Here is a 27,778-nt window from a genome sequence, read left to right on the forward strand (position 1 = left end):
TGTCCCTCAGTTTGGTTTTGTTTGGCTGTTTCCTCATTGGATTTCATTTTTAAAAAATATTTTTCATCAGTGTTCCCAGCTATGGGCTCACTGGGGAGATATTTGGCAGAGGAGAGGTCTTCCTGATCATTGTTTCAAACAGCGAAGCATAACTGATGGATGGCCACCCCTGAACACCTTGCTCCTGGACAGAGCATCAATAATATTCACAACATACCATGCCCCCATGGAGAGCTGGACACTTTTGGAAGCGAAACAGGTCAGTGCAATTCTCTGGTTGTTAATTCCGAGGAATAAGAAGTCATGGGTCTGGGTTTCAGTCTGGGCTTCTCTGAGGCCTGGGTAAGCAACATCATTTCTCTATTCCTTAGTTTCCTCAAGCTACAAAACGAGAATGAACGTACCTAGTACTCAACTCACAGGGTTTGCAGGGATGGGTGCTACATACCGAACAGAATGCTCGGTACCTGGTAAGTGCTCATTTAGTGTGAGCCTTTATAGTCATTATAAAAATGTTAAGTCAAATTCCTTGTGTATTGTTTTAAATCTAGTGAGTGGGCCAGCGGTTTTTGTTAAAGTCAAATCCTGTTGTTATCTGTGTCATTTCCCAGGTGTAAATGGATCTCTCATGGGGCCTATCCTGTGGCCCAGCTGCTTGGCTATGGAAAAGACCCTGGCCCTTCACGGTTAGGATGCTGAAAGTTGATCTTACCATTACATCCTGAATAGTTAAGAGGATCCTTTCTTTGTCCATACTGCTTGGAAGGTCAGGGTGTCCATGTGCATTCAAAAGGGAGAAATTAAAATCACAGGGTGTGGTGCTGGTGGGAGATTTGGTATCCTAGAAACAAACAGAGAGAACTGGACATGGTAAAAGCAATATACATCCCTGAAGAGGGGCTGGGTCCTCATTCTCTCTATTGGTGTCCATGCCTCCCACCTCACTCCTTACTAAGTCATTCTCTGCTCACTCTCCCAAAGCTGATCCGATCAAACTCATTCTGGCTTTACCAATGCCATTGCAGGAACACAGCTAGGAAGTGGGCAAGGATTCCAAGTCAGGCCACCAACCACCTAAACAGTGCTCTGAGCCACTGGGCTCAGATGATTGAGTGAGTATGAGTGTAAAGACATGGTCATGGCATGCTGAGGAAAAAAAGGTGGAATTAGCAAACTGTGTATGGCATAATCCCATTTATGTGAAAATAATAAAAAATAAAGAGAAAAAAGGCACTCACTCAAAGGTTATTACATGGTAATTCTAAACAGCACAAATGCCCAAGCAATGGAACTGGCCTGAAAATGATCCCTTATTTCTTAAGTCTCACCACTGCAATTAATGAAGGGTTGAAGGGATTTGCTGCAGAGCCCTGCTGGGGATGAGGTGGGTGGGCTGTTCCACTGGGGATGCTTGGCCAACAACGGCATGCCTACCTACCCACACAGTGCCCACAGATGAGCAAGTCACTGTGACTACAGCAAAGTCCTCATGTGGGAGACCTGCTGGCGGCACACATGTTATGACAGGTCTTTAGTTGTTCATTTGGGTCAGCGAGTAACAATGACTTTAAAACACTGAATCATAATTGTGGGCAGCTCTCCAACTCGCTCTGCTCGAGGATCCACACCATGGAAAGAAAAACTCAGAGAATGCATTCCAGAAATGTCAGGGTGGTCAAGTCTCATCACTTGTCATGCTCTCAGGGATGGATAAGGTGACTAAACTCAGAAAATGCCACTTTTTGGGAACAGGCCAGGACCAGAGTAGTCCAGATCAACTATCTCCTCTTGGATATAATTAATATATATACATATAATGAATATAATGAGTATAACGAATACATGTGCCTTTTAGTCTGGGTGGTTATGTACCTACCTAGTCACAGTAATGATCTCTGGGGCAGTGGGATTATGAAAGCACTTTTATTTTCTTTGTATCAGTTGAATTCTTTATATTGATTGTTCATTATCAGGGGAAAAAGATACCTTATAATAGAAAAAAATGTGCACTGTTTCACTCCTGATACTTAAATGGAGTTGACAGCATTTAAATGAAGCCTTATCGTCCATTGGACACATAGCCCAGGGAAAGCCAGCATGGCCAAGAGCTGGCACTTTGGCAGAACTCTCTGGCAGGAGGGATTCTCCTTTCGCTGAAGTTGCTAAGCTGCTCAAAACCCCCCAATGGCTTCCCCTCCAACTCAGAGTTACAATCCTACTCCATCTGAACCTTGCCTACTTCTCTGGCTTCACCTCCTCTTCTCGGCCCCTTTGCTCACTCAGATCCTGCCACACTGGCCTCCCTGCTGTCCTCCCGCCTCAGGGCCTCTGTACCTGCTGCTCCCTGTGCCTGGAATGTTCTTCTCCACATGGCTCATTGCCTCTCTTCCTTGAGAACTCTGTTTTAGCATCTCATCAAAGGGAAGCCCATGCCCTTCCAGGTAACATGGCAGTTTCTGCCTGGCTTCCTCCCACCCCTTTCTCTGCTCTTTTGCTCTGTTAAATCCTAACACCTGCTGGCATATTACACACTTGTTTATTGTCTGTTTTACCTCAGTGTCTAGAACAGGGCCTGGGACCTGTGGTGCAGACTGTGACATGGTGGGACACACACCTGTTTAAGGGGATGGCTGCTCCTAAGCTTCAGCCATTGATGTTATGTAAGAATGCGGAAGTGGAACCAAACCTTCTATATTTTTAAGAGAAGCCCCAAATTCAGATTTTCATATGGACTCTCCTGACTCTAAAATGTCAGCTAGTAATTCACATCTTTCAAAAGCACCATGCAAGTCATCGGGCTGGAGGCCAACAGAACACGTCTGTAGCGTGCAGGTCTGTGAACTCAGAGCTGCCAAGAAATTGAAGTTCACTAAGGATATGATTGAAGGCGGAAAGGCAGTGTGTTCCAACAGCGAAGGTCAGACGAAAAGTACACATGCGGACACGCATTTCCTTTCGCTCCATTTCAGCACTGCACTTGCAAACAGCGTGAGGTGGCTGAGTGTATTTAGCCACACACTTTTTTCTTTCCCTGTTCAGATGCATCTCTTAAGGCTTCTGCCTTTGCTGAAAACTTGTGTTGCCATTTCACTCTCACTTTGCAGGAGAATAACTTCAAGGGGAAATTGACTGTGAAGCCTACGGAGTGTCCCTCAAGATGGGGAGGAAAAGGAAAGAAACACAATCAAGCACTCACAGTGGAGAAAATTAAGCGCTGGCGGAGCAGAGCAATGCTCAGAGCACGCACATACAGGAATGCTAATGTAGCTTAATAGCTTGTGAGGGACAGGCTGCCAGCATTGCCAGAAGCTTGCAAAGGAAGGAATGTGTGTTCATTTAAGAAGAGGTACCAAACGGCCAAAGGAGAAGAGGGAACTGCCACACCTCTTGCTTGGAGGGCACGCAAGCATTCTGGGACATGGGGCAGGGCTGGGACTGTAACAGACTGAACTTGGCTACAAACCAGCCTCCCAAACTAACAGAAACTGATGGCTGTTTGCACAGACTGATCCTGAGTAAGGGTCTCCTTGGTTGGTTCAAAAGTGGGTATGTCAGTGTGTGGGGGGGTGGGGGAGGGGAAGTGGGTGTTAAAGGTAAAAGGTTCCACAATTTTGCCTACTGTAAAATCCCATTTCTGTGGACAACATCCATAGGAAGGCAAAATCATTGAGTCATTCTACAGAAAAGGACTTTTTTTTCCCCAGGAAGACAAAATTCCCAATATTCAGACTTGTGTAGTCAGGACAGAAAACACAGTGATCCCTTGCTCTTTACCTGTCCTTTTTGGAGCAAAGAAGGAAACACAAACAGGCAATGACAACCAGAGGACTATTTCCTGGACAACATTCCCCCGCCTTTATGAGGCATTTTCATGGCCTAAAAGCAGGTTTCCAGTACAGAGGAGGCACACAGAAATAAGAGTCAGTCCTTCTGGTAAGGCTATGGAATCTGCAGCTTGGGCAAACAGGGCAGGGACTGGTTGAGGAACTTGACTTTGACCTGCTGCCTCTCAATAATTTTGCTCATATGTAACTATGGAGATGATACATGCACCCATTCTAATTATAAAAGTGATGCCTTTGGAATAAAATCCAATTCTCCACCCTGCCCTCTCCCTGACCCCCACACTAGCTCACTGTGCCTTGCCTGGTCTGCCTCGCAGCCCCTCCAGCCTTACCTTGTTCTCTGCTCCCCCTGCTCGTGCCCTGCCTGCATTGAGCTCCTTGAGCAAGCCCAGCCTCATGTAATCTGTGCTTGCTGTTCCCTCTGGCCGGAATGCTTTTCCCATATCCTGCTGCTAAGCGAGCTCCTTCTTAACCATCAGGTTTCAGCTGAACTGTCCTATCTGCAAGAAGCTTTCCTTCCCTCTCTACCTGTCTAACGTTGCTCTCTCTCCCACACTGTCCCGTCTCCACAGTGCCCTATCTCCCCTGTCTGTTTTTGTCACAGGACATATCAATACCTAAAATTACTGCAGGCTCCTCATCAGTTTTGTGCATTTCTGTGTCTCTGGTGCCTAGGACAGGGCCTGATGCTCAAAAGTAGATGCCAAACCATTGCTTGCTGCCTGGAGGACTGGGGTGTACTACTGCAGGCCCAAGGACTAGAAAGGATATGACAGTTCCAGGATGGGGACTGAAATGCCCTATCATCTATCTCATCAGCGGCTGCATGGCCATGGACCCTGAGCTACAGCTACACAAGGCCTCTGGGTGTTTCCATGTGTGGTTTCTGTTGCACCAGGGGAAATACTTAACAATAGGTGCACGCACACAGGTGTGGACAGGCTGAGTGTCAGCTCTACCTGCCTACCCATCCTTGCTCCTCACATACTTATTCAACTTTTAGGACCTAGACAAATGTCACTCCCTCTTGGAAGCCTTCCTAGACACTCTCCCTACTGGTCCTGCCATGTCTTGCCCCACCTCTCAGCTCCCTCTCAAGGTACAGGGATTGTGTGCTGTTACCCATTTCAGGTCAGATACCAGACTTTCTGACCTCTAGACCTAGGGTACCTAGCAGAGTGCCTAGCACATGGTTTGCATGCTAATTAAAGTGTGAGAAATGAATGCAGCATGAGGGAATGCAGGCACATGAATGAGTGAAGGACAAAAGGATGTAATCGCTATTACAAAATGCCCCCAAGAGCTGCTCTGGCACTGAGCTGAGGCCATTCCTACCTGTGGATGATCTCTAGAAGGATCCTTTGCCTTGACAGTCACATCCCCACGTGGCTCAAAATCTTCGGAATAGTCCAGAGGAGGCTCAATGTGCAGCCGTGGGCCAGCTTCCGTTCTGATCTGCACAGATTTCTACACACAAAAATTCAGACCATTTCAGATATAGTGCAATGAACATCTTGATTCCTCAGAGGGACTCATACTTCAGGGTTGACTACAAGGTAGTATGTCTATTACAACAGCAGTCACGGCCTGATGTAAACCAGCCTAGCATCAGCTTGTACAGGCCAACCTCTGTTCAAGTCTTTACGAGTTCCTACTGCCCAAGGTGTTTTCAGCAAAAATTTTAGCAACTCTTTGGTTTGACATAACATACCAGTAGAATTTTTGTAATGGTTTAATGTCCCAGATCAGGCTTTGTGATCAAATCAGTTTAGGAAACCAGGGTTTTTTCCTTAGGCCTTCACAGGACCTTTAATATACTCTTCCTCCTGCCCCCAAACTATGGATACCCTAAAACAAAATATAGCATGGAACATTTCTCAGACTTTTGGGGCTTGGGAGGCTGTGTGTGGTAGGGCCTCTCTTTCTCCTAGCATTTCTAGGATCACTCTTTGGGAAACCTACTCTTTGGCCTGGTATGGCAGACTACAGCTTACCCCCCAGTGTTCATTTCCCCATCTTTTGCACTGAGATTCCAGATGTGTGCGTGGTGCTCCCAGCTTCCTCTGCAGCTAGCATGGAGCACATGAACATGTTCTTGCCACTGAGGAGTGGGTGGGAGGGAGAGTTATGTGCATCTTCAAGATTGTGCCCATAAAGGGAAGGCACTAGCCCTGTCTTGCCTACTGGGATGTGGAGGTGATGATAAGCCACCAAGGACTATGGGAAGGGGGCAACATCTGAACATCTGGAGGAAGGTGGAACAATGAAGAGCTAGTGCCTGGGTTCCTCCATGAGCTCTCCGAGCAGGGTGACTCACCACCACTGACTGCTGTGTTGGAGAGACATCAATTGCCATGTTGTTCTAGCTGCTGTTATTTGGGTGTCCCTGCTTTAGCAGCCAAACCTATACTCCCAACAGTATACTGGTATGCAAAGTTCCCTACAATTTGGCCCCAAGCTACCTTTCCTCCACATAGTCACACACCCCACAAAACTGTGCCCTGTGTCCCGAGTAGCTGCAGTTTGTCAGTCCAGCATCCATTCCCATCCTTCTGAAAACACCTCCCTCATTTTCCTCCCTCCCTTAAGCTCAGTCCACGTGTGGCCCAGAGGTAGAGATGTGACTTGGGCCTGGCTAGTCAGACCATTTCACACACCCTGGTCAGCTGGTTCAGGGGTGGGAATGGCCTAAGACAGCCAATGAGAGTAGCCCAGGATTCCTGCTAGAGCTGCGGGGAGAAGGTATGCTCTTCCTGCAGGGGTACAAAGCTAAAGGGAGTTATGCCAGGAGCTTCTGGGAACCATCCTGCCCCAAGACAAAATAAAGAGAGCTGAGAGACTCAGGCAGAGTCCTGAGGGGCTTGTTCAGAACCCCTGGAGCCAGCCATGCCTGAAGCAAGACCCACTGAAACCTTCTTTTTCACTTAAGCCAATGTGAATAGGATTTCTGTGATTTGTGACAGAGTCCTGACCCTTCTTGTGCCCTAAACTCTCCCACCTCTCTGCCTTTGCTCGTGCTGTTCTTCCAACATTAAGGCAATTCTCCCAAATCTTCTCCATCTATCCAAATCCTACTTAGCTTTGGAGATACTCTCTGCCTACCCAAAAGCTATCTGCTGCCCCCTCCATCCTTACTAAGACAACCCTGACTCTGCTGAAGCAGCAACATGCCCCTTTAAGACAGTCACATCGCTAGGAGCCCTTGCAGCTCAGAATGGCTGTGTGAACCACATGTGAGTGGCTGAAAGTCTGTGGAAGTTGCTGCTGAGGAAGCTGCTATTTTCCTGCTAAGCAAGACTCACTCAGTGACACAGAATTTTTGCCCTTTATCCATCTACCCTTCTTCTTGATGAAATGTGGATATGATATTTGTTTCAGAGCAGCTATCCTGCAATAAGGAAGAAAGCCATATTTTAAGACTGGAAAAACAGAAGGAACCTGAGTCCTGGGGGGCATGAGCTATGTGTCCCACCAGCCTGGCTACCTCCAAATGCCTCGTTTATGTGACAGGAAAACAACAAGTCTGTAGCCCCCATGGTCCAGTGTCTGTTATATGAGGCCAAGCAGAATCCTAGTTGCTAACTCTCCTTTGGGCACCAGTCATCTTTTGTGGTTGTATTAGAGCTGCCATGAATGGTGAAGGGCCTGGGTTCTAAACTCAGGTAGACTGGTTCAATTTGATTCCTAGAACTCTTTTGCTTATTCCCTGTACAACTGTGAGCAAGTCACATAAGCCCCCTGAGCACCAGTTTCCATATCTATTAATGTAGCACTAACAACACCTTTGTCAGGAACAGCCATGAGAATGACTCACAGTGATATAAGCTGAGCTCTTGGCATGATACACAGTGCAATGGGACTGTGCCATGCACCTCACATGGCACCAACTTTACACAGGGGGCAACTGGCCCACAGGTGTATGTTTCATCCACCGTGGCCCCTAGAAGCAAGCCCACTGCATCAGTCAAGCAAAGAAACTGCCACCTGTTCCAGTGCTGGAGTCAGAGTTGGCTGGGACCAGGGTGGCACAAGCCAGGTGCCCAGGCAGCAACATTTAAAGAGCCCTGTGCATGCACAAATCTGAGAGAGATGGCCCCATTAAATGTTTCGCTCTGCACTGTGCCCTACTGCGGCCCTGTTACTACTATGAGAAGAAAGAGGCCCACGAAGCCAAGTACATGGCACCTATTATCCAGCTGAGGGATAACGCCTCAAACCACACATTTCCCCTCATCCCTCAGCCCTAGAAGCCTTTATCCTGTAGGACTCAGCTTCCCCAGAAGCTGAGTGGGCTTAGGTATTATTCTGACAATGAAAATAGGATGCCATCACCTACTGTCCCGTGGGTCTCCCAGTAGTGAGGCCAGAACTCACCACCCCCACCCCCACCCCCACCTCCACACCATGAGCCGTGTCACTGAATGCAGACCGACCCATGGAGAAACTGAGGCATGAGGCTGCGAGCCACATGCCTAAGGTCACACAGCTAGGAAGCCGCAAAGCTTAGATTCGAACCCCAGCAGGGTGGCTCCAGGGGCCTTGTTCTAAACCAGAGATGGGCCAACATTCCCTGTATGGAGTAAACATTTTAGGCTTTGTCAGCCATATGGTTTCCATCACAATTTTAACTGTCTCACTGCAGTCGGAAAGCAGCCATGGATAATGCCTAAAAAAAGGGCGTGGCTAGGACCCAAATACACTTTATTTACAAAAACAGGCTGTCGCAAAACAGATTTGGCCAAGAGCTATAGTTTGCTGACGGACCCCAGTTCTAAACCACCAGGCCTTACTGCCCTCAGCAGGCCTGTGAAGAATAAATGTGTCCAGCCCAGGCTACAATGGCCTCTGGGGAGAACAGAAGGAAATTAAAGAATTTCTTGAGGATATCTAACATTCAAAAAGGGCAGGGACTCAGCTATAGATCATTTTACAGGCAGAGACCTTGGAGAGAGAGTGTAAGGAGCAGGCAGGGAACTCCTGTCAGAAAACAGGGAAGAAGCAGGGGTACAAAAGGGAGCAGCTCCAGGAGACTTCTCCTTCTGCAGGAGGTCCTGTCACCCAGTGCTGCCCCCCAGACTCAGAGTAGGCTTTGCGGTTTCTGGAGCCATGCATTTCACTCCACCTCCCTTTTGACCATTGGTCTCGCTGCCCCAGGCTCCCACTCCAAGTGCGCTCACTGCCTCCCAGGTTGTCAGCTTGCTCTCAGAACATTCTTAGTGTCAACAGCAGGTCCGTGGAGGGTAAGTGCTATGCAGGGCAAAGAAAACCTGGGGCTTTCAGGCCAGGAGACTCATGGAGGCTTTCCTGTCTCAGGCCAGGATGAAGCTTGTAAAGGCTTTGAGGTTCCTCTGAGATGGACTTCCCATGTTACTCCCAGGGAAGAGTGAATTCCTTTTTCCTCCCCAGAAACCATTCAGTGCATCTAAATGCTGCAACAGTACAAGAGAGGAGGAGGGAGGGAGGACCACTAGGCATGGGGTCCATGCCTGGGATGCAGTCTGGCCCCTAGTCAGTTTCTGTTCCTTTATTTGCAAAGGAAGGGCTTGGCCTAGGGCCTTGCTACTCCATGTGTGATCCAAGGAGCAGCAGCACTGGCTTCTCCTGGGAATTTGTAAGAAATGTAGAATTTCAAGCCCCATTTCAGACCTAGGAATCAGAACCTACATTTTGACAAGACCCCAGGTGATCTATGCACACATTAAAGTTGGAGTAGTGTGAGATATCTGAGGTATTGTGGTGGGTGCTATGGTTTCTGCCTGCCCAGCACATATTCCCATGTCTTCTGATATAAGCACCCTGTTTTCTTTTAGGAAATCCTTCCCCTCTCTGACCCCAATTCAAGTGTTCATGTGGAACTGAGTCCATGGGTAGGTGGGGCATATGACCCAGGTCTTCCCATCTGAGCATTAGATGACTGGTGATTAGTGATTGATTGGTTCAGGGGAACCAGAGATGCAATAGCAGGGTGAAAGAATCTAAGCTGGGAGATGCTGGTGGCCATTTTGTATCATGCAGGGCAACATGAGGAAACAGAGTTGACAGATAGACAACAAGCCCTACTACACTGCCTGAGCACCAGGATCCAGCCATGCCTGAATCCCATTTGGGGAACTTCCCACTAGCAAGTAAGAGAGTTGAGATTAATGTAGCTCTGTTAGTCTGATCTGAATTATGAGTAAGAGAAAGAGTTCCAGTGTCAAGGAGGAAAGCCCAGGTGTGTCTCTCTTCTGCAGCTTTCCCATTCTCCCTTTCCCCCGAAATATCACCCTTCCTTCCCAAGAGCTTTGCACAACTGCTCACCTTGGTCAATATATCAGGAGACAGGTTTGTGGTGGGGATGCATTAAGAGACTTAATTTGGAAGTCCTTGCCAAGTACTGACTGCATACAAAGTTTAGGTAACATGTCAAGATAAAAAAAATATTTTAAAAAACAGTGCTCTAGCCTCAAGGAGTTCACACAGCACACCTAACAGAACATGTATATGAAGCAATATGTGACAAAATTAACATGGCCCAGAGTTCCTAAATGCTGAGTGGGTGCCAGAGAGGGGAATAAATAGTCCCTCCACCTGGCCTGCTCTCCCGCCCCAGCCCCAGGGGAGTGCCTCTGCCACAGCTGGGACAAGGTGGAGCAGCCCCACCCATATGAGGACACCCACCTCCTAAAGAGGAGCACAAGGCTGGCAGGTTCTAGCCCCCAGAAAAAGCCTGCTCTCTGCTTCCTACCTTCATGCCCTTGCAAGGATGATGCTTGAGCTCTTGGCTGGCTCCCCAGTTGGCACACTCCTTTATCCAGAGTGGGCGTTTCTAAGTGGCTGCTGTCTTCTGCCTACTTGCAGCAGCCAGATCTGGGTAGACTCTTGCAGTATCAAGCATACACCAGGACAAGAGTTAAACACCCAAACACCCACATTCCAGTTTGCCAGCCCAAGTCTAGCTTGTTTTGTACTCAGCCCAGTGTCATGCCCAGAGCTATTTGTGTGTATCTGCCACCCCTCTTAGCCAAGTGTTCTGCGGGGTGTGCATTAATGCTGATTGTCAATTGGAACAAAAAGAACAAGGCTGGGGGGCTGCCCTGTGTGGTTGCGCAGGCTGTGCAGTATGTAACTCACTCCCTCCAAAGGTGGGAGAATTCCAAAGATACTGACAAAGACAGGTTTGAGGTGGGGAGTAAATCTACCTTATTTGATGTGTTCTTCCCGGATTTGTCTGATCTCTTACAAAATAACCGCACTGGACACTCTGACAGTCTGTGTGGTGCAAGGTCACTGCAAAGGCCAGTGCTTTATGGGTCGTTTCATTTATTGTCCTACCTGCAGAGCTTTTCAAAACTCAGAAAGAGGAAAACAAAGAGAAAGGCTCCCCATGCTTCACATTTTCACTTGTGAGCTTCCCAGGAGGAGCTCATGCTACCTCATCCACAACAGGAAACCCTGGACACGGCTGTAGAAGGAAAGCAAAGCCTTTGCTTTAGTAACTGCAAGGAACTTGCTTTCCAAGCCTTTAAGGAAAGCGCCCCCCTCCACAGTAAATTGCTGGAAGGCCAATCCCTTCACTACCAATTTAATGCTAAGAGCCACTGACGTTCATCAAATCTGACAGCATTTTGGTAAACGACGGCTCTGTTGATTAGGCCGCTGTCCACCCAAGTATTACAAGGCTGAGGAAGCCATAAATCTTAATCCACTGAGAGCAGCAGAAAGATCTAAGGCTGAGAAGTAGTGGGGGGGGAAGGACAGTACCAGCAAGAGCCCATTTATCACCCCAGCCCGCTCCACAGTGAAGGTGGCAGCTTGGAGGCCCTAAACGGCATTGCCATTCACCTCCCTGGTTCCCCCCAAAATGGAGAGTCCTGGGAAGGCTCTTACAGGTGGAGCTGGTCAGCCTCTCTGCCTGCATTTGGATGACTCTGTGACTTTCTGGCCCAGGGATCCTCTGGTCTGTGGACCTGAGGCAGCCTCTTCCGTCAGCAGCAGCTTACCCCAAAGTACATCCTAGCTGCTGGGCAAGACCCTAAGAAAGGAAATTACTTTTCTTCTAAGAGAGAAAGAGGCAAAGGCTTGGTCAGTGGAAAGGGGATGGGTGACTCAAGAGAGGTTAGGGGGACACTCAGAAAAACTGGCAAGATAAGCTGAAGAATGTAGGGAGGTGACAGGGAGGATGCGGTGCAGGCTGGGAGCAGGCTGTAACCGCAGGGCTGGCTCACTGTGCATTGTGACTGCTGTGACCCTGTTCACCTGTAAATATACCCAGTGACAGTGGCCCTGCCTGTCCCTCCTGCTGTGCACAGCTGTGCAAGAGAAACCCCAGGACTGGCACAGGACTGTGGTTCCTCTTCTGATACGGTGGCTTTTGAGAATTGGCCACCACTGGCCACTGCAGATCTGCTTCTTTGACCACTCTGCCTGCCCCTGGCTGCCTCCAAGGATAGTGGAGCCCATCCAAAAGGGTGAGGATAGCGAGACTATCTTCCTCCCTATTCTATGCACCCCAAATCTGTTCACATACTTTCTACCACGGAGAAATTTTCTATTTAACTCCACTTCTCGGGGCCAAAGGAAGCCAGTCCAGTTCCTCTTCCTTCTGACAATAATAGCGCAGTTGGCACATGAGTCTATGTCCTGTCCTCTTGCAGCCTCCTTGAGATGAGAGGCTAGGGGACCCAGTCCCTGCTCAAGGTGCAGCTCTTCAGCAGGCAGGATTAGACTTGTCTGACCTGGCCTCCACCTGCAGTCAGAGCCTAGCAGGGCAGAAGTGGGCGTCCCGTCCAGGCTGATAAGCAGACCAGGCTGGGAGAAAGATTTCCTGGAAAAGAAAATTTCAATGAACAAATACTGAGGGAGTGAAACACTGTGACATGGAAGAAGCTGAGGTGGACAGGGGAAGTTGCAGGCAGGAAACAGCTGTGAGCCCGGGGGCTGGGGAAGGTTGCTAGAAAGAAAAAGGCAGAGGTAGGCAGGCTCACAGGGAGCTCTGCCTCGAAGCCTCCCCTGGTCCCCCCACAGTACTTGGCAGTGGGAAGTCTTTCCTAGACATGAGCCCAACATGTAACTCTCCTGCTGAAAATGTTCTGCGGTTTCCTCACATTTAAAATGAAATCTAGCTTCTTCCCCGGGCCTTCCAGGCCCTGTGTGATCCCTGAGCCCTGCACCAGCCCTCTGTACACTGGGGGCAGTGTTCTTTGCTCTGCGTAGCCCTTACCTTCCACGGACCTGCTGTTGACACTAAGAATGTTCTGAGAGCAAGCTGACAAAACCGGGGAGGCAGTGAGCACACTTGGAGTGGGAGCCTGGGGCAGTGAGACCAATGGTCACCCAAGCCTCTTTTTGCCCTGACCCCACTTCCCATTGCCTCCACATGCCCTCCACTGGGAGGCTCCTGCCAGACCCACCCAGGGCTGCTCTGTTTCATCTTCAGGTGTCAGTTCAGATGTGGTTCCCAGGAAACTTTACCTCTCTAGGGTAACTCTCTGCCCAGACACTGTCCATCTCACCCCCTTCTTCTCTCCCCTGCACAGGGCTTGTTTATCTGCTTGCTGGCTTTGGGTCCTTTGCCTCCCCACCCACCTCCCATGAACATGAACTCCAGGAGTGCAGGGGCTATCTGCTTTGACCCCAGCACCTGCAAGTATCCAAAACTGTGAAGGTGCTCAGGAAGTGGTCACAGAATGAACGAAGGACTAAGAGAAGGGACACGTTAGAGGGAAGAGCCACCCTTGGCATGTGCCCTCTACTGATTATAATAGTGGCTACCATTTACCGGCTGCTTCCTCCATGCCGGGCACTGCCAGCAGCACTCTACAGACTGGCCCCTTCAATCCCCATTAACTACCCCACTGAGGCAGGCACAGTTGTCAGCCCCACTTACAGAGAAGAAAGCAGGCACCTCAGTAAGTCTAAGTAGCTTATAAAGGATGGGACATAAGTGGTGGAGCCACAGCTGTGAGCCCAGGCCGCTGGGTTCCTGAATCTGTACTCTCAACCATTCTTTTGGACTTGTCTGTCACCTGCCACCAGGTGCTACTACATGAAGCAGCAGATAGACCCCCCTGAAGGACCACCTGTGATGCACGCTGTGCGCACATTCTTCCCAGCCGCCTTGGGAGGTTTTACTGATGATGAGCGCAAAGCTGAGAGAGGTCACACTGCCAGCTCCAGGCACACAGGTAGTGAGTAGTTTGTCTAACTTCAAAGCCCATTTCCTTCTTCCCTCTAGGGGCCCCTGGTTCAAATGCCCCAATGAGCCACGTGGGAAATGGAAAGGTGGGAAGCCTTCTGGGTGTAAGAGAAGCTGTAGCCAGAAGATGATAACAAACCCCAACTAACACTTGGCCTCAGCACTGGGGCTGTAAAGGTGGGGACTGTGGTAAACAGGAGGGCTTGTGCTCTGTCTATAGGAGGCAACCACTACTTGGCTCACACTACTGGATGCCTTACCAGAGGGCAGCCCAATGTGGGGTCCAGGAAAGTAGGAATCTAGCTTTTAGAAAACATAAAAAATCTTTTGCATTTAAATGTTAGCAAGCGACAAAGTTTTTTTTTAAAACTGTGTGAATACAAAAAACATTATCTGGGGGCAAGTTTGGCCCTCGGCTTCAAGCTGTTAACTTTTGGAATCTACCAGGCCTGTCCTCTGCATTGGAAAATGGTGGTTGTGCCTTCTCCAGGTTAGGCAGTTCCTATGTCTTCACAGGAGGAACCGAGCCTGACTGGACTTTCTGCTTTTATCTCCAGAGCCTTGCTCTGCGCCTGGCCCATGGTAATAAATATCTGTTAAATTAGAGGGTGATTTCTTTCATGATGTGGCTTCTAGTTCACTCACCACTTCTGAATACTCTAGTCTATATGGTTTGTCTATCTCTGAGGGGTGATCCCCAAAGGGCTTCATGTGGATGGAGCAGTCGATGTGATAGTGGCAGGGGATGGGCTGAACCCCAGGCCCCACTCTGCTCTCTTTCTAGGGTGCCTTTCTGTTCAGTAAGAGGTGGGAAAGACAGACACTGTGTACTCCAGGCCCCCTTTCAGCCGGGGTTCTGGATGCGACTTAGGTGTGGGTGAGCAGAGGGCCTCATATGAGGGAGGGGAAGCAGAAATGAGGTGGATGGGAGGGGACAAATGCCAGCTGTTTCTGCTCTAAGCCAGTGGTGGCACTGGAGGGTTTTTAACATCCCACTGTGGTTGGACAGGCTATGGGCAGGGTGTCCCTCTGCAGTGTTGCTATAGCACGCACAGGACAGTGAGGCCAATGCTTGTGGCGGTGGTTTGCTGATCCCTGAGTCACAGCGAAGGTGACACAGTCCTGATGCTGATCCCTCCCCTCCCCACAGTGCACAAGGAGCAGCTTTCTTGGCAGGCCATGCTAGGATGCGGGGTGCCATTCCTGGACGCCCAGCTCAGAGCCCATCCTTTCGCCAGTCCAAGGATTTTGTAAGTACCTGATTTCCTGTTTTACATTAATTTCTAATTAAAATAGCTTTAGTGGTCTCTATTGTTAGGCACTGACAGACCCATGACTGATACAGGGCAGAAGGACAATTACAGCCTTCATGGCATCAGGAAGCCAGAAAATTAGCCATGATTAGGCCCTGTGAAGTGTGGGACCACAGGGAGAGACTGGGGAGGGATGCTAATTAATCTTAGGCCAAGTTTTTTAAATTGAGACTCTGGGGCCAGCCATTAAGTCACAGTCTAAGATGCAAATATGGCTCCTGATAATAGAATGCACTCAAAACAACTAGAAGGACCATCTAAAATGGGAAGTGGAGAAAGGCCTCATTAATGAGAAATTAACATTCATTGCTGGGGACAAAGGAGGCCTCTAGGCTGTGTGCCCTATAGGACTTGCTCCTCTGCAAAGATAAGGCTTTGGGAGTCAGCAGGCAGGAACACCCTCCCCCTTTAGTCACAGACCCTCAAATGCTCCTGCAGAGAGCTAGATCTCTGGGTTTAGAGTCACAGGCCCAGGGTTCAAACTGCAGCCTACCCTCCTCCCTTAATAGCTGTGTGACTCTGAGCAAGTCACCTTACTTCTCTGGGGCTCAGTTTCTTCAGTGGCACAGTGAGGATACTTGTGGACCTACAGGGTTATTACAGAGATGGGCTAACAAAGTATATGAAAGTATTTACTATAGACCCATGCATAATGTACACTGCAAAACATTATAGGGGAGTACTGCCCATTCTTGGTGAATACAGGATTAAAAGTATATATACACACATACCATTGCTTAAGCCTCACCTCAGAATGAATCAGCATGACAGGGCTATGAGAGTGACCTATGACACTCTCGAGAGGGCCTGGGGTGGCCCCATCCTGAAGGGAGCACACTGCAGAGTGGGCTGGGGGGTCCCAAGGGCCCTTCACTCTCCAGAGGCCAGTGCTACGAGCAGAGAGGGCACCACGGCAGTGCCTGGCCAGACCCACCCACTGCCCATGGGGATTCTGAACGCTCTCATACTGTTTCCACAAACACTAACCCTGCTTGTTCTTAAGTGTGAGCTGGGGCCATCGTCTTGATGCTGCCCAGTGTTTACAGACCTGGTGCCATCCTCGGCGCTGGGCTTTGCTGGGGGCTGTCCATGAATTGCGTCTTAAAGCTTCTTCAGCTTCTCGAGACAGGGCTCTTCGTCCACTATCTGTACCAGAGATGAAGGCAGGACACTTGGTAAGGCACCAATAACAAACTCACATGACAGTAGATGCATGACTTCCAGCTAAAATGTGTATCAGTGAACCCAAAGTTTTGTATGTGGGGCTAGTCACTCTAGTACCATTTGTAGTGTCAAAGCATTAGGAAACAAGCTAAGTGCCCAGTGTAAAGGGAATGGGTAGTAAGTCACAGCACCTCTGTGTTACGGAATAATAGGTATATACTGTAGAGCTGAATTGGGCAGGTCTACTATATACAAAAGGGACAATCCCTGTGATAACAGAAGCAGGGTATGGGGCAGTGTGCACCACAGCCTAGCATTTGTATAAAAGAGAGAGAGATCTGTTGAATGAGTAAATGTATAGCTGGTGTTGCCAGAGGCTCCTGTTACTTGTACCTCCCTGAAACCTGACCAGGAAAGGCTGGATTCTCCTAACTAGCAGAGGGTCTGCCCAGATCATCCTCCATGAAAGCTAGAAAAGTCACCCCATTTCCCTCTTTGCCCTGAGGGTGAGGAACCTCATGCTAAACTCCATGGTGAATTGCAGTGGCTCCCAGAGGGGAAGTCTTTGGGACATCACTTTCTCCTTTTATCTCCTTGTTGTTTTGACTGTAACTGTCTATTAACGTCTTGGGATCTTACCAAAGCTGTGAGGCCATCAAGATTACTGTGTGCTAGACCTTTTACAATTCTTATATCATTTAATCTTCCTGGCAAGCCTGCAAGGTGGTCATAATTACTCCCATTTTACAGAAGAGGAAACTGAGGGTCAGAGAGGACCCAATTACCAGATGTCTCAAAGCCAGAAAGTTGCAGAACAGGGCTCAAACCTAGCTCTGCCTCATTCTAAATCCTCTTCTTGTAACTTGGTAGCACACTAGCCTCAACAAAGCAGCCTGCCTTCAAGGGCACTCTGGCACCCTAGGGATAGGCACCCTTATTAGTCCCATTTTAAATGGCTTCCTCAAAGTAACATGACCAAACTGGGACCTGACTCCATGTGCTGTGCCATTTCATTCACTGGGCCACCAAATCACTTTTGTATTGGGCCAGCCACTGGGTTGTATGCTTTCTATTCTATTTTCTATGCTTCACAGACTTTCTATGCTTTTATTACAGGACACATGAAATCCATTTAAAGTATGCAGAGTATGGATTAAATTCAGAAATGAACAAACAGCAAAATTAAATATCACACAGGGGTTAGGTACTGAAGTTAATATATATCAAGAGAAAGTGAGGCAGAATTAAAATTACCCTAGACATTTCCTTAAATTCCTGGCAAATGGGAAATGTAAAAGCCAGGAATTTACTGCTCTGGCCACCTCTGCCCTGGGGAAATGGAGGCCAGGACTACTTTAAAAAAGGAATAAAAAAGGATTTTTATTTTTCTCCCTTTCATTCTCTCTTTCTGGACAAGTGTGTGGTTAACCTGTGTAGGTTAACCAGGTCTGTGCTGGTAACTTCATGCGCATAGGAGGTGGCTCCACTGTCCCTAATTAGTTACCAGAGCTGTTGCTTGGCCTGGCTGGGCCTGCACTCACCGTGTGTCCCCTCAGTGAGCGAGACACTTCTGAAGTCAGCATGGATGGCTTTCCGTGGTGCTGTCTTCAGTTCAGAATTGGCCCCGTTGACATAGACAGAGAACCCTTGCTCCAAGTGCTCCAGTCTCAATTGCATGGGGTCCTTAGTTTTCAAATGCTTTAATATCCTGGAAGAGAGACAATCGCTTGCTCCACTCCTCATTACAGGAGCCCTGACCGCTGCCCACTCCCACACAGGGAGGAAACTGCTGCTCTGATGGGCGAAGCATCTCTAATCAGAGGCCAGGTGGCGGGTGCCTAGCTGTTCACCTATTAACAGCCTCTGAGAGGCTCATAACACACACAGAGAACAGCGAGGGGGAGACTGTTTTTGTCCCTGCAGGGGTGTATCTGCTTTTGTTCTGAGGCTCAAAATAGAAGGCACACATAGGTGCTACTACCCCACAGCCTGGATTTCCTGGGATGATCCCAATTTATGCATTTCTACTTCAGGTGGATAGCAGCACTTTGTTCGATGTGTAACAAAATGTGGTTTAGGGTCTAAGCCTTTGTGAGAGATATTTCATGTATAACACATCTACAAATCAGAAAACAACCTCTGTCAGACCAGGGGAACTAGTTTTTTGCTTCAATAGATAAATGTGTTCTCACCCCTGATATCTCAAGTCATTTTATATTCTTATGTAGCTAAAATATATCAATGCAGGCTTTAGTTCAAGATTAATGATATTTTCACATCCTTTGGCGTGAATACGGCCAGGTCTAAGTTCAGCTTTCTCTAAAGCCCAATCTCACACGTTGGCTTGTTCCTGTCCCCAATGCTGATATTACATTACCATAAAGAGTGCACTGTCATTGTATACAAAAAACCCTAAATAATCCACTCCCAAACTACTAGATCTAATATCTGAATTCAGCAAAGTTGCAGGATACAAAATTAATATGCAGAAATCTGTGGTATTCCTATACACTAACAATGAACTAGCAGAGAGAGAAATCAGGAAAACAATTCCATTCACAGTTGCATCAGAAAGAATAAAATACCTAAGAATAAACCTAACCAAGGAAGTGAAAGACCTTCTGACTCTGAAAAATACAAGACACTCATGAGAGAAATTAAAGAAGATACCAATAAATGGAAACACATCCCATGCTCATGGATAGGAAGAATTAATATTGTCAAAATGAACATCCTGCCTAAAGCAATCTACAGATTCAATGCAATTCCTATCAAAATACCAACAGCATTCTTCAACAAACTAGCGAAAATCGTTCTAAAATTCATATGGAACCACAAAAGACCCCAAATAGCCAAAGTAATCCTGAGAAGAAAGAATTAAACTGGGGAGATTATGCTCCCCAACTTCAAGCTCTAATACAAAGCCACAGTAATCAAGACATTTGGTACTGGCACAAGAGCAGACCCATAGACCAATGGAACAGACTAGAGAGCCCTGATATAAACCCAACCATATATGGTCAATTAATATATGATAAAGGAGCCATGGACATACAATGGGGAAATGACAGCCTCTTCAACAGCTGGTGTTGGCAAAACTGGACAGCTACATGCAAGAGAATGAAATTGGATTATTGTTTAACCCCATACAAAAAAGTAAACTCGAAATGGATCAAAGACCTGAATGTAAGTCATGAAACCATAAAACTCTTAGACGACAACATAGGCAAAAATCTCCTGAATAGAAGGATGAGCAACTTCTTCTTGAATGTATCTCCTTGAGCAATGGAAACAAAAGCAAAAATGAACTCATGGGACTACATCAAACTAAAAAGTTTCTGTACAGCAAAGGACACCAGCAATAGAACAAAAAAGCATCTTACAGTATGGGAGAATATATTTGTTAATGACATATCTGACAAGGGGTTAACACCCAAAATATATAAAGAACACAAATGCCTCAACACCCAAAAAGCAAATAACCTGAGTAAAAAATGGGCAGAGGATATGAAGAGACAGTTCTCCAAAGAAATTCAGATGGCCAACAGACACATGAAAAGATGCTCCACATCACTAATCATCAGGGAAATGCAAATTAAAACCACAATGAGATATCACCTCACACCAGAAGGATGGCCAGCATTGAAAAGACTAAGAACAACAAATGCTGGCGAGGAGGCAGAGAAAGGGGAACCCTCCTACACTGTTGGTGGGAATGTAAGCTAGTTCAACCATTGTGGAAAGCAATCTGGAGGTTCCTCAAAAAACTAAAAATAGAAATACCATTTGACCCAGGAATCCCACTCCTTGGAATTTACCCAAAGAATAAAACTTCTCAGATTCAAAAAGACATAAGCACCCCTATGTTTATCGCAGCACTTTTTACAATAGCCAAGATATGGAAGCAACCTAAGTGTCCATCAGTAAATGAATGGATAAAGAAGATGTGCTACATATACACAATGGAATACTATTCAACCATAAGAAAGAAACAAATCCTACCATTTGCAACAACATGGATGGAGCTGGAGGACATTATGCTCAGTGAAATAAGCCAGGAGAGAAAGACAAGTTCCTAATGATTTCCCTCATTTGTGGAGTATAACAATGAAGCAAAACTGAAGGAACAAAATAGCAGCTGGCTCAGAGACTCCAAGAAGGAACTAGTGGTTACCAAAGGGGAGAGGTGAGAGAGGGTGGGTGGGGAGGGAGGGAGAAGGGGACTGAGGGGTATTATGTTTAGTACACATGGTGTGGGGGACCATGGGGAAAACAGTGTAGCAAAGAGAAGGCAAATAGTGAATCTGTGGCATCTTACTACACTGATGGACAGTGACTACATTGGGGTATGGGTGGGGACTTGATAATATAGGTAAATGTAGTAACCACATTGTTTTTTCATGTGAAACCTTCATAAGAGGGTATATCAATGATACCTTAATACTAATAAATTAAAAAGTGCAGTGTCCTCTTCAGCCCCTCAAGAAGTACTCCCAACCGAAGCCAGACCCTTCAGTGTCTTCAAAAACACCTTTACACATCCCTGCATCAATCAGATTTATTTCGCTCAAGAAATACAACCAACAAGAGAGGTGGAGCCAAGACGGCGGCGTGAGTAGAGCAGCGGAAATCTCCTCCCAAAACCACATATATTTATGAAAATATAACAAAGACACCTCTTCCTAGAATAGAGACCAGAGGACACAGAACAACATCCAGAACACATCCACACCTGTGAGAACCCAGCGCCGCATGAAGGGGTGCTGTTTGGAAGTCTTAAAGGGACAGGGACCCCAAAACCGGACGGAAGAGTCCCGGGACACATAGTCCAGCAGCACGGAATGTTGGGATCTCTGGGCACTCTAACCCCCTGGGTAGCAAGGACCAGGGAGGCCCCTCATGGAGATAAATAGCCTCCCGGTGATCCCCCTCCAACGCGGCTCCACCACATCAGAGCAGCAGCCCGAGGCAAGACACACCCACAGCAAAAGCGGAGATAAACTCCATAGCAGCCAGGCAGGAATCAGAAGCCCTGTCTGCACGAAGATGCCCAGGACAAGCCACTAGAGGTCGCTGTTCTCCCAGGAGAGGAAGGCCACAAACCAACAAGAAGGGAAGTTCTTCCACCCATCACTCGGGCCGGCTCTGCAAACTATCTCTATCACCATGAAAAGGCTAAATTATAGGCAGACAAAGATAACAGAGACAACACCAGAGAAGGAGACAGACCTAACCAGTCTTCCTGAAAAAGAATTCAAAATAAAAATCATAAACATGCTGACAGAGCTGCAGAGAAATATGCAAGAGCTAAGGGATGAAGTCCGGAGAGAGATTACAGATGCCCAGAAAGAGATTACAGAAGTGAAACAAACTCTGGAAGGATTTATGAGCAGAATGGATAAGATGCAAGAGGCCATGGATGGAATAGAAACCAGAGAACAGGAATGCATAGAAGCTGACACAGAGAGACATAAAAGGATCTCCAGGAATGAAACACTATTAAGAGAACTGTGTGACCAATCCAAAAGGAACAATATCCGTGTTATAGGGGTACCAGAAGAAGAAGAGAGAGGAAAAGGGATTGAAAGTGTCTTTAAAGAAATAATTGCTGAAAACTTCCCCAAACTGGGGGAGGAAATAATTGAACAGACCATTGAAATACACAGAAGTTGCAAAAGAAAGGACCCAAGGAGGACAACACCAAGACACATAATAATTAAAATGGCAAAGATCAAGAACAAGGAAAGTTTTAAAGGCAGCTAGAGAGAAAAAGGTCACCTAAAGAGGAAAACCCATCAGGCTATCATCAGAATTCTCGACAGAAACCTTACAGGGCAGAAGAGAACGGCATGGTATATTTAATGCAATGCAACAGAAGGGCCTTGAACCAAGGACACTGTATCCAGCACGATTATCATTTAAATATGAAGGAGGGATTAAACAATTCCCAGACAAGCAAAAGTGGATGGAATTTGACTCCCACAAACCACCTCTACAGGGCATCTTACAGGGACTGCTCTAGATGGGAGCACTCCTAAAAAGAACACAGAACAAAACACCCAACATATGAAGAATGGAGGAGGATGAATAATAAGGGAGAGAAGAATCTCCAGACAATGTATATAACAGCTCAATAAGCAAGCTAAGTTAGGCAGTAAGATACTAAAGAGGCTAACCTTGAACCTTTGGTAACCACGAATCTAAAGCCTGCAATGGCAATAAGTACATATCTTTCAATACTCACCCTAAATGTAAATGTATTGAATGCACCAATCAAAAGACACAGAGTAACAGAATGGATAAAAAAGCAAGACCCATCTATATGCTGCTTACAAGAAACTCAACTCAAACCCAAAGACATGCAAAGACTAAAAGTCAAGGGATTGAAAAACATATTTCAGGCAAACAACAGAGAGAAGAAAGCAGGGGTTGCAGTACTAGTATCAGACAAAATAGACTTTAAAACAAAGAAAGTAACAAGAGATAAAGAAGGACACTACATAATGATAAACGGCTCAGTCCAACAAGAGGATATAACCATTATAAACATATATGCACCCAACACAGGAGCACCAGCATATGTGCAACAAATACTAACAGAACTAAAGGGGAAAATAGACTGCAATGTAGGAGACTTCAACACGCCACTCACCCCAAAGGATAGATCCACCGGGCAGAAAATAAGTAAGGACATGGAAGCACTGAACAACACAGTAGAACAGATGGACCTAATAGACATCTATAGAACTCTACATCCAAAAGCAACAGGATACACATTCTTCTCAAGTGCACATGGAACATTCTCCAGAATTGACCACATACTAGGTCACAAAAAGAGCCTCAGTAAATTCCAAAATATTGAAATTCTACCAACCAACTTTTCAGACCACAAAGGTATAAAAGTAGAAATAAATTTTACAAAGAAAACAAAAAGGCTCACAAACACATGGAGGCTTAACAACATGCTCCTAAATAATCAATGGATCAACGAACAAATTAAAATAGAGATCAAGGAATATATGGAAACAAATGACAACAATAACACAAAGCCCCAACTTCTGTGGGACGCAGCAAAAGCAGTCTTAAGAGGAAAGTATATAGCAATCCAGGCACACTTGAAGAAGGAAGAACAATCCCAAATGAGTAGTCTAACATCACAATTATCGAAACTGAAAAAGAAGAACAAATGAGGCCTAAAGTCAGCAGAAGGAGGGACATAATAAAGATCAGAGAAGAAATAAGCAAAATTGAGAAGAATAAAACAATAGCAAAAATCAACGAAACCAAGAGCTGGTTCTTTGAGAAAATAAACAAAATAGATAAGCCTCTAGCCAAACTTATTAAGAGAAAAAGAGAATCAACACACATCAACATAATCAGAAATGAGAATGGAAAAATCATGACAGACTCCATAGAAATACAAAGAATTATTAAAGACTACTATGAAAACCTATATGCCAACAAGCTGGAAAACCTAGAAAAAATGGACAACTTCCTAGAAAAATACAATCTTCCAAGACTGACTAAGAAAGGAACACAAAAGTTAAACAAACCAATCACGAGCAAAGAAATTGAAACGGTAATCAAAAAACTACCCAAGAACAAAACCCTGGGGCCGGACGGATTTTCCTCAGAATTTTATCAGACACACAGAGAAGACATAATACCCATTCTCCTTAAAGTTTTCCAAAAAATAGAAGAGGAGGGAATACTCCCAAACTCATTCTATGAAGCCAACATCACCCTAATACCAAAACCAGGCAAAGACCCCACCAAAAAAAAAATTACAGACCAATATCCCTGATGAATGTAGATGCAAAAATACTCAATAAAATATTAGCAAAGCGAATTCAAAAATATATCAAACAGATCATACACCATGACCAAGTGGGATTCATCCCAGGGATGCAAGGATGGTATAACATTCGAAAATTCATCAACATCACCCACCACATTAACAAAAAGAAAGACAAAAACCACATGATCATCTCCATAGATGCTGAAAAAGCATTTGACAAAATTCAACATCCATTCATGATAAAAACTCTCAGCAAAATGGGTATAGAGGGCAAGTACCTCAACATAATAAAGGCCATATATGATAAACCCACAGCCAACATCATACTGAACAGCGAGAAGCTGAAAGCTTTTCCTCTGAGATCGGCAACAAGACAGGGATGCCCACTCTCCCCAGTGTTATTTAACATAGTACTGCAGGTCCTAGCCACGGCAATCAGACAAAACAAAGAAATACAAGGAATCCATATTGGTAAAGAAGAAGTTAAACTGTCACTATTTAAGGATGACATGATATTGTACATAAAAAACCCTAAAGACTCCACTCCAAAACTACTAGAACTGATATCAGAATACAGCAAAGTTGCAGGATACAAAATTAACACACAGAAATCTGTGGCTTTCCTATACAATAACAATGAACCAATAGAAAGAGAAATCAGGAAAACAACTCCATTCACAATTGCATCAAAAAGAATAAAATACCTAGGAATAAACCTAACCAAAGAAGTGAAAGACCTATATCCTGAAAACTACAAATCACTCTTAAGAGAAATTAAAGCGGACACTAACAAATGGAAACTCATCACATGCTCGTGGCTAGGAAGAATTAATATCATCAAAACAGCCATCCTGCCCAAAGCAATATATCCTGCCAAAGATTTGATGAAATCCTTATCATATTACCAGCAACATTCTTCAACGAACTGGAAGAAATAGTTAAAAAATTCATATGGAAACACCATAGACCCCAAATAGCCAAAGCAATCCTGAAAAAGAAGAATAAAGTAGGGGGGATCTCACTCCCCAACTTCAAGCTCTACTACAAAGCCATAGTAATCAAGACAATTTGGTACTGGCACAAGAACAGACCAGTGGAACAGATTAGAGACTCCAGACATTAACCCAAACATATATGGTCAATTAATATTTGATAAAAGAGCCATGGACCTACAATCCATGGACTGCGAAACGACAGTCTCTTCAACAGATGGTGCTCGCAAAACTGGACAGCTACATGTAGGAGAATGAAACTGGACCATTGTCTAACCCCATACACAAAAGTAAATTCAAAATGGTTCAAAGACCTGAATGTAAGTTATGAAACCATAAAACTCTTAGAAAAAAAACATAGGCAAAAACCTCTTAGACATAAACATGAGTGACCTCTTCTTGAACATATCTCCCCGGGCAAGGAAAACAATAGCAAAAATGAACAAGTGGGACTATATTAAGCTGAAAAGCTTCTGTACAGCAAAAACACCATCAATAGAACAAAAAGGAACCCTACAGTATGGGAGAATATATTTGTAAATGACAGATCCGATAAAGGTTTGACGTCCAAAATATATAAAGAGCTTACCCACCTCAACAAACAAAAAACAAATAATCCAATTAAAAAATGGGCAGACGAACCGGACAGTTCTCCAAAAAAGAAATACAGGTGGCCAACAGACACATGAAAAGATGCTCCACATCGCTAATTATCAGAGAAATGCAAATTAAAACCACAATGAGGTATCACCTCACACCAGTAAGGATGGCTACCATCCAAAAGACAAACAATAACAAATGTTGGCGAGGTTGTGGAGAAAGGGGATCCCTCCTACACTGCTGGTGGGAATGTAAATTAGTTCAACCATTGTGGAAAGCAGTATGGAGGTTCCTCAAAACGCTCAAAATAGACTTACCATTTGATCCAGGAATTCCACTCCTAGGAATTTACCCTAAGAATGCATCACTCAAGTTTGAAAAATACAGATGCACCCCTATGTTTATCGCAGCACTATTTACAATAGCCAAGAATTGGAAGCAACCTAAGTGTCCATCAGTAGATGAATGGATAAAGAAGATGTGGTACATATACACAATGGAATATTATTCAGCCATAAGAATAAAACAAATCCTATCATTTGCAAGAACATGGATGGAGCTAGAGGGTATTATGCTCAGTGAAATAAGCCAAGCAGAGAAAGAGAAATATCAAATGATTTCACTCATCTGAGGAGTATAATAACAAAGGAAAAACTGAAGGAACAAAACAGCAGCAGAATCACAAAACCCAAGAATGGACTAACAGGTGCCAAAGGGAAAGGGACTGGGGAGGATGGGTGGGTAGGGAGGGATAAGGGGGGGTGGAGAAGAAAGGGGGCATTATGATTAGCATGCATAATGGGGGGTGGGAGAAAGGGGAGGGCTGTACAACACAGAGAAGACAAGTAGTGAGTATACAACATTTTGCTATGCTGATGGACAGTGACTGTAAGGGGGTTTGTGGGGGGGACCCAGTATAGGGGAGAGCCTAGTAAAAAAAAAAAGAAAGAAAGAAAAGGGGGATTACTCCCTGATAGGATAAAACTAACTGCAAATCACCGATTAATGCATGCTTTAAATATTCTTAATTTTGGTCATTTAAAGGGTGTCAGATGGTCAGCTATGGAAGTACATTTTTCTGATAATATTCCTTTCTCTTGAAAAAAAAAGCAGTTCCTGTGTGGTGATCTCCAATACATTCTTCACGATGATATAAAGGGCATATCAAAGGGTGAGCAAAGGGTTTGTTTGTGTTTATACAGAGGATCAAAGCCTAATTTGGCTACCCAGAAAATGAATTAAGATACGATATGAAGAAGAGCTTCCAACATCAACATTCTCTGGAAGAGTCATTCCAGAAGATGATCATCAAAAAACTTCAACAAAGATCCTGGCGCTGTTGCAGTTGCAGCTGCATTCATCCCACCAGTTCCTGGACTTGCCATTGGGATGAAGAAGGAGATATCTAAGCTGGCCTGTGCATACAATAAAACAACAAATTTGACTGGATCTATACTGTCGGAACTCAACCAAGAATTAGGAGAAGTGCAAGTTGCAGTGCTCCAAAATCTTGCGACTACAGACCATCTACTGTTAAAAGAACATATGGGATGTGAACAGTTCCCAGGAATGTGTTGTTTTAATTTGTCTGATTTTTCTCAAAATATTCAAATTCAGTTAGACAATATCCATCATATCATTGATAAGTTTTCACAAATGCCTAGGGTGCCTAACTGGTTTTCTTGGTTTCACTGGAGATGGCTGGTAATTGTAGGTCTGCTTTGGTTATGTAGCTGTATTCCTATTATGTTAATGTGTGTATGCAATTTAATTAATAATTTAAAACCTATACACGCTTATGTTACACTACAAGAAGATATGTCAAAGAAATAATCAATCTTCCCATGTTTTCTTGTGTCTTCTACTTCTATAGCTTCTCTTCTTCCTTC

The 27,778-nt window shown here is 45.5% G+C and overlaps 1 protein-coding gene across 10 annotated transcripts in view; it reads right to left on the bottom strand.

The window, feature by feature from the left end:
- Nucleotides 1-27,778, bottom strand: part of KATNIP (katanin interacting protein) — a 223,100-nt gene that overhangs the window by 116,549 nt on the left and 78,773 nt on the right. For 8 of the 10 annotated variants that reach the window (XM_073215370.1, XM_036992475.2, XM_036992477.2 and 5 more), the window contains 4 exons: nucleotides 18,041-18,207; nucleotides 16,384-16,481; nucleotides 5,181-5,312; nucleotides 713-841 (listed from right to left, as the gene is read on the bottom strand). In XM_073215370.1, the coding sequence (XP_073071471.1) occupies nucleotides 713-841; nucleotides 5,181-5,312; nucleotides 16,384-16,481; nucleotides 18,041-18,176 (495 nt within the window). In that variant the 5' untranslated portion in view covers nucleotides 18,177-18,207. Of the gene's footprint in view, nucleotides 1-712; nucleotides 842-5,180; nucleotides 5,313-16,322; nucleotides 16,482-18,040; nucleotides 18,208-27,778 lie in introns of all 10 variants that reach the window. The other 2 variants (XM_073215371.1, XM_036992479.2) reach the window with 1 other exon arrangement.

This window comes from Manis javanica, chromosome 10 (assembly GCF_040802235.1).
Source record: "Manis javanica isolate MJ-LG chromosome 10, MJ_LKY, whole genome shotgun sequence".
Classification (NCBI taxonomy): Eukaryota; Metazoa; Chordata; class Mammalia; order Pholidota; family Manidae; genus Manis; species Manis javanica.